The 12,528-nt window shown below is 40.8% G+C and overlaps 2 protein-coding genes and 1 long non-coding RNA gene across 4 annotated transcripts in view; all 3 read left to right on the top strand.

Annotated features, from left to right (window-relative positions):
• LOC109483680 (AP-5 complex subunit mu-1-like) overlaps nt 1-65 on the top strand; it is a 13,504-nt gene extending 13,439 nt beyond the window's left edge. Inside the window, exon 15 of the mRNA XM_019786717.1 lies at nt 28-65. Coding sequence (XP_019642276.1) covers nt 28-65 — 38 coding nt within the window. The remainder of the gene's footprint in view (nt 1-27) is intronic.
• Nucleotides 66-1,609: 1,544 nt separating this feature from the next.
• LOC109483836 lies at nt 1,610-4,232 on the top strand. The gene is made up of 4 exons (XR_002141038.1): nt 1,610-1,749; nt 2,174-2,370; nt 3,811-3,929; nt 4,143-4,232. It is a non-coding gene; the product is annotated as an uncharacterized LOC109483836 (long non-coding RNA).
• Nucleotides 4,233-4,336: 104 nt separating this feature from the next.
• LOC109483834 lies at nt 4,337-8,660 on the top strand. Of its 2 annotated transcripts, XM_019786987.1 has the most exons (7): nt 4,337-4,646; nt 5,010-5,243; nt 5,750-5,800; nt 6,312-6,375; nt 6,548-6,628; nt 7,159-7,328; nt 7,726-8,660. In XM_019786987.1, the coding sequence occupies exons 1-7, from the start codon at nt 4,407-4,409 to the stop codon at nt 7,924-7,926; spliced, it is 1,041 nt and encodes a 346-aa protein (XP_019642546.1). In that variant the 5' UTR covers nt 4,337-4,406; the 3' UTR covers nt 7,927-8,660. The 2 variants fall into 2 exon arrangements, with proteins under 2 accessions (XP_019642546.1, XP_019642547.1); XM_019786988.1 differs by lacking the exon at nt 5,750-5,800.
• Nucleotides 8,661-12,528: the final 3,868 nt, after the last annotated feature.

The raw sequence follows: 12,528 nt of genomic DNA on the forward strand, positions 1-12,528 counted from the left end.
TTAGAACTAATTCCAACACTTCCACAGATATTCCACTGTCCAACTCCATCTTTATCAAGGAATGAGAAATTCCCACTTCTGTGACACCATGTTATGCAGATAGGTCATGTAATTCAATGAGCAGTTGATCATACACTGCATTATATGGTGTCACAGAAGTGGTGGATTGCTCATTCTTTGACTAAGACTGAAGTTGGACAGTTGAAAATTCGGACCGACTTTCCTGTTGGAAAAAGCAGTTCAACTTTTCAACAAGATGTGATGTCATACGTACTGGTACTTTTTATCAGAAAGTTTTGTACTACTAAAGTGCAACAATGGCAATACGGAGGAAGTGTAGGGATGCAATACATGCTAGAATTAACTTGACCAGGGTTCTAGTTAGCTTTGCATTTTTTTCATCACCATCATCTCAACCTAGTCTCAGTCCAGTATTATTCGGTCTAACTTTAATCCCCAACATGTCCATTTTGCCTGTCATAACCAAATATTCCGTAACTTTTGTCCATCATGAGCAAGAAACAAACTTTTGTCAAACAACAGAATAAGGAGCATTGCTTGGAACCCTGATGATGATGTGTGCTCTTATTAAAGTTTGCAGTGTATGATGAATAAATGAAAAAGAGGGCTGTACAGTCAATTCAACATAACTTTTCAATACACAGGAAGAACGATATGCTTTGTTTCAGAATTTTTGGAACATTTTTTTCAAAAATGGCATGAATTTTCAATTGCAATGAAAGTGTAATTCCCTTAAGTTTTGTCAAGAAAGACATCTGTACCAATTAAAAGGTGATAGAAAATTTGTTGAGGGAAATAATTCTTACTAATCTGTTACAAACATGATACTCTGAACTTTCCTCATCTGGCTTCCTATATTCACATTCAGTTGACCCTTTCATTATCCTGAGGTGTAACAGGCCAACATGTACCCTAGGCTAATGTGCCCAGCTATTTTCTGGCCTGGGTTACATTCTGGCCTGTTACACTTTCCATTATAAAAGAGTTACAATCAGAGTGTAGTACTGGGCAGATTGATACTCAGAATATCTATCTGTACCCTAAAACTGGTCTGTACTCATGATCAACTTCCTTCTTTTGCCCTACGTACATGTGTTTGTACTTTGCATTGAGCAAAGTGCAACCACCCTACTTCTGTCTGTTATTAAAGCCAAGAAACGAGAGACCAACATGATGTGGCCTTAAGAAATGAAGTTCCTAGCAGTTGAGGGTTGTGGTGAAGAGACTGTCAACTCTTGAATCAAAGGGCTCTGCTTGCTTGCACAAAGTAACTGCTTAAACTAACAAGATTCTAACAAGGAATACGGGATGTTTATCCCTGTAGATGCTCTGATAACATGCTGTCGATGTTATGTAAAGCAATGTGTACATTCCTGTCAATATTACTTGTACTGTTACTGTTACAGTACAATAAATGTACAGTCGTGTTCCAAGAGTTAGACACACATGTACAGTAAGTAAGAATGTTTGTTCCAACCTTGTGAAAAGTGTTTGATTAAAAACAGACCAGAGGTGTCCATTCCGTTTGTGGTTATTTATTACTGTACAACAGCTTAGTCAGAGCGGCTTATTCAACACTTAGCTACCAATGTAAACACGTACCCTGCAGTTGTTAATTATTACATTAGCATTTTTGGGGCCACTTCCTCCTTCGGGCAAGTAGCAGGTCACTCCATAAGCTGACACCAGAAGGAAGAGGCAGTTACCAAGACTATATCTCAAGAAAAGGTGCGTAAATTTTAAGTACATGTATGTAAAGATACTCATGGTGGTTACATAAGAATGCCAGTGTTTGGGTGGCTGTGTTAGGTTGGAAGGGTGTGGTGCAGGCTGGCTAATGTGTTGTGGTTTAACTTGTGACCCAGCAGGGTGTGTCTTGGGGTAGAGGTCCTTCCTAGCAACTTTTCTTTATTTGGAAATGGATCTCGATCCAGTTACGCTTTCTTTTTTGTCACCTAGTTACTAATGATGGACAATATGTCTAGTAGATTTCAAGTACCGTATTAGCAACTTCAGCCTGACATTATCATAGTGATGTCCTTAGCACTGGTAAATCATAACATTTTTACGAGGCAAATTCCAACAACAAGTGCAGTGAACAGCTGGTGGACTGATAGCTTAACAACCCCTCTGAACAACCAACCCTTTCCAGCAGTAGACAAGTTGAGCGACAGCCTGGAGTAGAACTCACCACCCTCTGATACAGGAGCAGAATTACTAGCCACAAGACCGACTTGAAGTTCACTTCTTGAACATTCACGCAGACCAATTCAAAGTGCTGGAGATATTGGGTGTGGACTGACTAAACCGACTGAGAAGCGACCTGTTTTGGGAACATCCCCTGACCAGGTACTTGTATCATCATTCCCATGTTAATTTCTCTGTGCTAGTAAAACATGCAAAATTGTTAAAACACGAAGCATTGTAATGTTCTGAAAATGTGTGTCTGCAAGCTTCAGTCAGCTCCAAGAGATAAATATGATAACATATATATAACGTTAAATAGAACAATCGTTTGTATGATAAAAGTTTGCCCTGGTGAGTCAACATTCTTATATCAAAGGTTTAAGATAAAATCAATGGAAGAGATGTTTCTGACACAGAGAAATGTAGCCCTGAACTCAGGTTGCTGTGACACATAGAAGGCTAGGTCAATTTATTTCCTTGTTGACTATGTTGACTATTTCGCCACAGGACATTATGAAAACAGAGGTTCGGAGTGGGAGGAAAACCTGTAGTAGGTGTGACCTAAGTGAGAAATGAGTCTCTAGTCTTAGAACAAAAAGGGGTCCCTTTATTTAAATTGAGTGCCTGACAACCAACACTATGGTCAGAGATGTGAGACCTTTGACCAATTGTTCTCATTCCCACATCTGTCCAGTGTAACTCAGAAGTCTATTTAATAGAAGGTAAACTGCCCTAGTTTTGTCTAAGTCTTCTTATTTGTTGCACAAAACTGGTGATGTTACAATATAAACTTTATTGCACAAGACAACATATGGCATCTACTGATTAGCTAACACTGTCATAGCTTAACAGTCATCAGGTCTGTACCTTTGGTGAGTAAAAGCTGTGTAAGGATTGTGTTTGAACCAGTGCAGTAACCCCATCTTACAGACTAGCACAATAGCCAATGGTTACCATGGACAGTCAAAGCTCACCATAAATACCATAGCAGATAGGCTAAAAAGTTTATCCTCCTGTGAAGCTGGATAGACACCCATCTGTAATTTTATAGCATGTCACAAGTTATGACAGTGGTTTATATTGGAGGGCTGTTGGAAAAGATCACCTTCACTGTTATTGTGTTAATGTATAACTATAACTGTGAATACCACAGTAGCTTTGCAGTGAAACGTACGTTTGCCCTACTAAACACATACATCTGTCATGTTTGAACTTGTCAAAGTCTATGAGTTACCAATAAATCACTGGTACAGTTGAGGTGAACTTTAGTCAGAATTGTTGTCAGAACAGGGGCCAGGTGAAAGGTTTTGAACTTTACTAGAGAGGATGTGTTACTTGCAATATTTGCATTAATTTATTGGCCTTATTATCAATTAGTCGTTGAGATTTGCATTGTATTTTGTAAATTTCTTTATTTACTTAAGGAGAGGAATGGGGTTTGCACTGTATTTTATGTATATGGCTGAAACAGTACTGATAGCTACATTTGTACTTGCCTTCCTGTTGCTGAATTGTGATTCAAAAGGCTATCTCGAAAATCCAATTTTTCCATTATACCGGTAGAATCCTATTCACTCATTCTTTCCTTTCTGCTATTTACAGAACTTCTGCTTTCCCGCTTGCTTATTTAATACCAAGGACACATGATGATCAGCATGGCCAGAGGAAGGGTGATGCTTCTGACAGGTGTCAGTCTTCTTGTCATTTTTCACCTGTGTCAGGTAAGACATCGCTGATTTTTGCCAGTAATTGTCGTGTGTTGAATTGGTGCCAGGAGAAGTAAACAGGGAGATCATGCAATAACATTATATTTTTATTGCTGTATGTAAAACAATGTATGGCGATTTTAGATAACTATTCAATGAACATATCTGTAGGAGTCAAGCTGAAAAAAGCACAATGATGAAACACTTAACATTTTTTGGTTCCTGTAGGCTCAAACCAGTCCTGCCACAGACCCGGCCACCACAGACCCGGCCACCACAGACCCGGCCACCACAGACCCGGCCACCACAGACCCGGCCACCACAGACCCGGCACCACAGACCCGGCACCACAGACCCGGCACCACAGACCCGGCCACCACAGAGCCAGCCACCACAGAAGGGATAGCAACCACGACAGTAATGGACATAACTACTGCAAATGTTCTTACAACCAAAAATTCTCAGACCACAGTAGGGATAGCAGCCACAACCATGAACAGAACTACAGCAAGTACTACAAATGTTCCAACAACCAAAGACTCTCAGACCACAGCAACAACAGACCAGACCACAAAGGAAGTGATGAGCATGAACTTGACTAACTCCACCACTCCTGACAACACCACGGCAACAACAGAAGCGGTTAACACGGTCGGCATCACAGTTGGCATCGCAGTTGTCATCATCCTGGGGTTCATGCTTTGTACTTTCTTCTGCCTGTGCCTTCTCAGTGTGAGTATTTCAAGGAGATGAACGAACATAGGAGTGTCGCAACATCATATTGAAGAGTGTAGATTATAGAGACACCGCTATGTTTCAATGCCCCCACTATTACATGTTCCAAAATAAGAGCAGGCTTAGGGTTGACATAGTATAGGGGTGTCAAGGCATCCTGTAATAACTCCTGATGATGTTTATAGTGAACTCCTGTTGGAGCTTCTGGTAATGGTTCTCTGGAGTTATAGGTGTTAATGGCTACAAGCTCTGTGGGGAGAGAGGCCCAATCAGCCCATGACAGCAAGCAACTGTGTAACACAGGCTAGTAGCTTCCTGTACATTTAAGCCACAAATGGGACTTCTATTCTTTCCTTCCAGGACTGGAGTTGCACGCAGCCCAATAGCAAAGCAGCGGGAAGACAGAGGTGTTGCTCGTGCAGTTGTTTCCACTGCTTTTCTCGGCAGGACTTTGCAAATTCGTCCGCGTTTTCCCCCGCCAGGTCCGAGTCCCACGAGGTTCTAGACATGGAGATGACTCGGGTGACAGAGGTCGGGAGCTTCACCAACACCAGCACCCTGCACTGGGCTGGAAACCACCACTCCTTCCACAAGGTACAACTTCCTTTTACAGTCACACCTAGGCCTGCATGTTCTCATCAACCACATAAAGTAAAGCTCAACCCTGTTGGCAACATACAAGTTGATGTTATGGTACACTGTTCTTGATTTGAAATGATGAAGCATAACTGCATATTATTAACTCGTATCCAGCTGCTTGTCGATGAGTAATTGTTTTCTTGTGTATCTCATGACCTGGATGTCTAACCTTCATTGGTGTATTAATGATATATCATTCTTGAATCTTGATGGCAGCTGAGTATCAATCACAATAATCATGATAATTATTGCGCTCATTTCTTCATCATGTTTCTTCATCAATTTTACAAATCCCCAAATAGTTATACTGCACTATGTTCCAAGCCCTATATTCCGACATAAAGTGAATGATTTGGTTAAGGCTGTGGGATCATTGGGGTGTAACTGTATTCAGATGAGTTTCTTTTTTTTGTTAAATCATGATTGTTAAATCGTGATTGTTCTTTTGTGATTTTCCTCAGTACATGGCACCACAAAATCTCAACAATGATGAAGCCACCAGTCCCAGCACAGTAAGATGCTTCTGTCATGTTAGCATTTTGCCTGCCAAGATTCATCAACACACATTCAGTCAATTTCCAAAGCCCAAGAGCATCAGCATCACTCCATCCAATCAACCTCTTCACAAATCAGATTGGAATCAGCCATGATCTGACAAATCACTTGCACACCTAAAAAAATTCTATACGGGAAGATGTCAGCTTTTTTATTTAAATTTTGTTTTCAGATGGAAAATTGTGGCAGATTGGAAATAAATGATGCGCGTGGCAGACCATCACTTGTGTTCAAATGTTAATAGCAGTTGGATGCATTTTTCAAACTGCCACAGTGTTTAATCTGAAAACAGCCTTTAAAAAAGCTAACACCTTTCCAAGGAGAATGGATGAGTTTACTTTGCCAAGTGCTGAGGTTTAGGTTTTTCTTATTTTTCACATTTTCTGCAATGGTTGCTGAGTGATGTTACTTTTTTGTGGCTTCATGATTGTCCTCTGATGTTCACCTCTGTTTGTGCCTGTTCTCCAGAATGAGGATCGAGAAGAAGAAGACAGAGGAAACAATTTCAGAGGAGTAATAGCCATGCTATCAGGTATGTGTTTGATGTCCTTATAGCCACAGTTTGTTTGTGTGTGTGTGTGTGTGTGTGTGTGTGTGTGTGTGTGCGCGCGCGTGCGCGTGCACACATATGCATATTGTGCATGCATATTGTGAGATGAATAATTAGATAAATAAAAAAAACATGGTATATGAATTGATCACAGATGACAGGAATGCAGGCAGGTCCAAGAAGTTCTCAGAAGCGATCAACCTGGACATTTTTCAGCCGGGTGAGGATGAAACTGGTGAGTGACGATATAATGGGCACATGCTTTCTGTGTGGAGACTTTATTCAGCAGCTGCCACACTACACTAGCTCACCTGACAACCAGCTTCCTCAGTAGTCAGACTTTGTAGTCATTCCCTTCTCTCTTGTAGGTGTATTAGAGCATCAGAATCTTTTAACTATATTTTGTCTACTTTTCTTATAGCTTTGCAGCTTTGCCGGCTCACAGCTGTGACTGGATGTATCACTCAGAACAACCTGTCACACCCCTTAATTCTGACACCCCTATAATCCAACTGTTCCAACAACTCAACCTCTGTTCTGAAAACTCTAATGCCATGTCAGAACATAAGGATATCTTAACATAGGGGTGTCAGAACGTAGGCTAACCATTCATTATCCTACTCCAGCTGCTGTTTGAAGCTGTCCAGTGCTAGCGTGTTAGGTGCTCAGCCTGCTTGTGACATTCTGCTGTCATCAATGCATTCTTTAACCAAATCCAACACATCCTTTATAACACCTTAAGTAACAGTACCCCATCCCTTGCAGGGCGTGACAGCCCAATAGGAGACGAGGTGAGCGACATCAGTAACCACACCCAGATGACCGTGGTGTCTATCCACGCCCCAGAGCACAACGAAAGGCCATCAAGCAACAGTGACAATTCTGCAGGAGAAGGGCAGCAGGGTGGCGCAGGTGCTACTGGAGGTCACCATGAGGTTTGGAGGAAATATTATAACAAGCATGCATTCCCTAAACACAAAATTTACCCCTTTGACGTCCATTCCCTTTTGTCTTACAATTGTAGAATCTGATGTTGCTATTGCAATTGAAGTCTTTCATTGAAATAGATTTTCCTAAATGCATGTACCAATTTTTTTTATTAATCAAATCAATTCAACATAGTTTTTGTAGGTACACAACCTTATTTTGTCTTTCTACCAGCATTTCACATCACCCTGAAATGCTGCTAAAACATTGGTAGACAGAAACGTCAGGTTGTGTATCTAAAAAAAAACTATAATCTTGGAGTGTTCCAATTTCCTTTACATTGACACCATATCAGCTTCAGTTTTCCCTTTCCAAAGAAACCTTTTTTTGTCATCTCCCTTCCAGGTCACTAAAGAATGGACTGCGCCAAAGAAGTCCCAAGAAAGAAAAAAAGGTTTTTACATGAGCGACTCTGAGGTCTCTGAGGACAACAAAAGCCGATCCTACAGCCAGAATGTGGCAGAAGCCATGAGAACCTTTGACAGTACAATACAATACAAGGAAGAGGAAGAACGTAAAGACTCATCGATGACAACTGAACTTTGAACATGATTCTATGAGTGCCAAAATTACTCCGAATGAAGCAGCATGTTTTTTTTCAAAATGACTTGGTTTAATAAGATTGCTGAAAATTCATTTGTTTTTGCCAGGATTTAATTTTGTGATATTAGTAGACAGGAAGTTTTTGCAATGTTTTAAGTTTGCATTCGAAACAATACTGTAGCACAAAAACATGCAGAAATTGTAAAGGTACTGCAATAATAAAACCATGGCAACATTTCAAGATTAACATTATTAGGCTGTGTGAAGAGTCCAACAGCCTTGTAAATATGAACATTTTTAATGTCTGAAATAGCATTTTAACACCACAGATAATTCTGTTAATGGCATCATGTTTTAAAGTCTGAAATATAATTTCAATGCCAACAGATCTTTATTGATCTTTATTTTCATTGATTAATCACTGTCATACTTACTATTAGTAACATCATTGTTTTGTTGACGATATTTGTTGTTGTTTCCAGGTGTAGTTTTAGAATTGGGAATGAAAAATTTAAATTAAGGAGGAAAGATATATTTAAATTGTGTTAAATAAGAGGAACTTTATACACATTACATATATGGTTCAAGAAGAACATCAGTGGATATAGATAATGCATAATTGAATAAAATTTATCATTGTATTCTATTTTTGGTAGATATCGGACAAATCATTCTAGTTGTTTATGTAACGATATATCTGACGATGGCTTTTGAGGATGCCTCCAAATAAAAAGACTGGTCCTGACCGTGGTGCTGATCTGGCTATCTGGGGCTGACAAGTCCTGCTGTTCTGCAACAGTCCGCTAGTCGCCGCCTTAACAAGCAGTCGTACCAGTAGGCAATTTTAGCCTTTTGGGAAAGCGCCAGACACGAAGAGAGTGTCCGTAAAACATTGCTAAGTCAGATTTTATCCATCAAGTCTTGAAGGTATGAGGTCTAGTTCATCAATTAATTACGGCTATAAAGGGTGCATATTTTCTCATTATACCCAATTGCACAGCCTAATTAATTGATGACCCAAGCATGTTTGAATGGCGTGCAGTTGAGGAAAGAACCTGCGTAGGCTGCATCATTGAGACGATCCGCGTGGTGTACGTGCGTACTTACGTGTAGTCACGAACCACTTTAATTGTTAAACGCGCAAAATCGACGCCACGTGACCCACACTGGTGGATAAGGAGGTTATGAGTCTCAGTGTCAGAGGGACATCACAATAAGGCCAATCTCCTAGATACTTCGATAAGTTCTAGCAGTCTGGTATCCACCGTAATCTAAGCTCCGGTTTGCTCATCCGATATTCTCCCGTTTATTGCCGTTTGTGTGCGGTTCTCCGGTGCCCCGGAGTAGATGTGAGTTGACCTGTGAGCATCGCCGATGGAATTCTTTTATCAATGCCCTGCCAGCCAGTTTGGCAGAAACAATATCACAAAGGAAATGCAGATCAATAACAACAACTGCAGATATCACATATAATACACAATACAGGTAAAAATATACGGTAACATTACTTCGATATATCCCTGCGTCATGAGCTCCCCCTTTCATGACAATAGAATATTCCAATATTCGTGGAAAAACTGGAAAATTGGTGGTAATAACTTTCGTTTCAACAATTATTATTTTTGAACGACAAAACCATCAGCTCTAAAATCATTGTCTATATTTTTGTATCTGGTCCTTAACTCCTACCTCATTACCTTCGTTAAAAGTGACCTGCAGACATTCATAAACCATGGCCACCGCAGATGCCTTGTGTTACCATTGCCACTTTTAAGTTTTGCTAGGGCACCTTGTAGGCACTGGCTAATACACCAAAATGGACCGTCCCCCAAAATGTCATGATAACCCAGCCAGGGCAACTCTGATTGACAGGTTGTCTGCCACGTTAGAACATGGGTCATCTCACAGAGAACACAACACTGCTCCACTTTCCCGTAACCCAGGCCGTGGCACATTAAACTAGTAACAGCTCAGGCACGGATTCTTAGTCAGTCATGTGTTGTGTTGTGTTGTACTGTACTCTCCAAGCAGAGGTGAGAGGGAGAGAACGTAGGATATTCCGACATGGCTAGCTAAGGGAGGCACATTTCTGCCTCCCTTAGCTAGCCATGTCGGAATACCCTACGTTCTCTCCCTCTCACCTCTGCTTGGAGAGTATTGTACTGCACGTGTATGATATTTAACTTGCACGTGTATACAATAACACTCGGTATAAGGTGGGTTACTCTTATGACACACTAAATGACTTCTCGGCTGCCAAAGTGGCAGGTTGAAGACTTCCCGTCGGTTGAAAATAGACCAATTATACAATACTAATGACGTCACACACGCCTCCCCCTGGCAGACTTGGCGCGCTACATGGGGGAGTGCACGTAGGCCATGTGGTAGCCGAGACAACAGGCTTCTCGCCGGGCATTTCATATTGCCGTCAGTTTATTGCCGTCTGTGTGCGGTTCCCATTAATGGCTCCGGTTCGCCGGTGGCAGATGTGAGTTGCTATGTGAGTAATGTTGGAAACGGGAGTCGCAAGGCACAACAGTGATCAGATAACAGTACGCCATCCGTACAAATAATGCTTTTGTTCACGGTCCTCGTTTTTACGTCTATCGTCTATCTTCGGCAGACGTGGACTCTAAATAGTAATGTTGAATAATAACATCAATAGTGTATTGGCTGAGAGCTGTCCATCTGATCCTCCAGCTATTTCACGCTGCGCAGATCTTGGATTCGGTACCGGTCTTGATACGTATTTAGTCGCCAGACTCACGGTGTGGAGTTGGGGGGAGTTACGATGGTAGAGTGAGCCTGTTGAGGAGGCTACTTCGATCCGCATGTCGGTTCGTACTACCCTAGGGGGGATATCGTTGATTTAAGTATTAAAGTCTGTTTGAGAAGCGTTTTAAAACTGCATACATCACCCAGAGTTGTTGTGCAATGCAGCCGCACATTCACAGTAGGAATAGAGTTCCTCCTCAATAAATAACGACACAAACAACAAACAAACAAAACAAAAAGACTAAGTACATGTATACCGATTCACTTAAGCAGGACGAATACAAAGACAAGTAAAATCTACTTAAGTCATTATATTTAGGCGGCAATAACGCTAGGCTAGCGCTCTGCACAAAGGATAATAAAAATTGCATATCTCAGACCCAAATACCCCCCCCCCGATCATCATATATACGTTTCTTTTATCATGTAGTTTCTGGTGTAGTGCAAGTCCTTTCTAGTCTTCTGCATTCACTTGAAAATACAAAATGAGTTTAGCCGTATTACCCCACCTGATGAGTATTCGTTCTCATAAACGTCAATTTTAGCGAAGCGCACAGACTAAATAAACTTGAGTTGTAAAATTTGAGCTTTGTTCCGACACAAAAGGAAACACCATAAATTTCATTCGGCTAAATCATAACCCGTTTGTTTATGTTAGCGCACTTGAAGTGATAGGTTATTAGTTATAGGCTGATTGGTCATGGCTGGCTGCATTTTTATGCATGAAGCAGATATAACGTTCAAAGTCACCATCACGCATCATTATTGGCACATATTCCGCTGCCTACGTGCCAGCCTGAGACAAGAAACTTGCAACCAGGGCGTTAATTACATCTGGTTGCACAGTTAGAATAGTACATACATTCTTAATTACACAAGAAGTATTAGCCGAGGAATTAAGTTAGGATATCTGCCATTAGTGTAGTATAGAACCTAGTTACACATGTTTAACTGTTATCGATTGACACAGATGATTGAAGCTGAACTGGAGTACGTGGACCACGTGAGGCACGTGTCGTGCTTACAACTCGAGCCCACCATGTGTCCAACACGGACCAGGATAGCTCAGCATGATACTCTAAACTTGTTGTACTTTGACATTCTACATTGATAAGGCCGATCATTCCACAAGTAGCCGGTACGGCAGTCTTCAGGTTTTGTCATTTCGAACCCTACTACATGCATATATTTCAGCCGTTGTGCAACCTTCGCAACTGCTGTTCGCTACACTACTTATGGTGCTCATACAACTTCATTGACTTTACAAATAAAAGATATGGGACTTTCGCAGAGTCCTTTATTTTTTTTTACATGCAAAAACAAATATATACACACTGAATGAAACTACATTCAATTTCAAAGCATGTATGTGTGTATCTACATTCGGAGTTTATCGCGTACACCACATTTTCTAACATATAGTATCATTGTTAATTGTATTTGCCTATTATTATTATATAATTGTATTTGCCTATTATTATTACTATTATATATTATTTATTTGCCTATTATTATTACTATTATATATTATACACAGTCACAGTTATATATGGAATAAGTCACAATATATACATATCTGCAAGCTAAAGTTACATGTTTGGTTGCAACGCGGTGCCCATGAGAAATAGTTATGTATTATACTAGTAGACGTTGGGAGGCGTTCATCGACCTTTTCCCGCTGTTCTAGATCGCCGACCGTGCTAGATTTCTTGGGGTCATGCCGCTGGCTGGTAATGTGCAGATGAGCTATTAAACTGTTAATGACCTTGAAATCACCTGTATCTGTCACTTCCGGAGTAACTACCCTTCTTTGTGACATACCGAGGTTTT

This window comes from Branchiostoma belcheri, unplaced genomic scaffold, assembly GCF_001625305.1.
Source record: "Branchiostoma belcheri isolate BF01 breed outbred unplaced genomic scaffold, Haploidv18h27 scaffold66, whole genome shotgun sequence".
Lineage (NCBI taxonomy): Eukaryota > Metazoa > Chordata > Leptocardii > Amphioxiformes > Branchiostomatidae > Branchiostoma > Branchiostoma belcheri.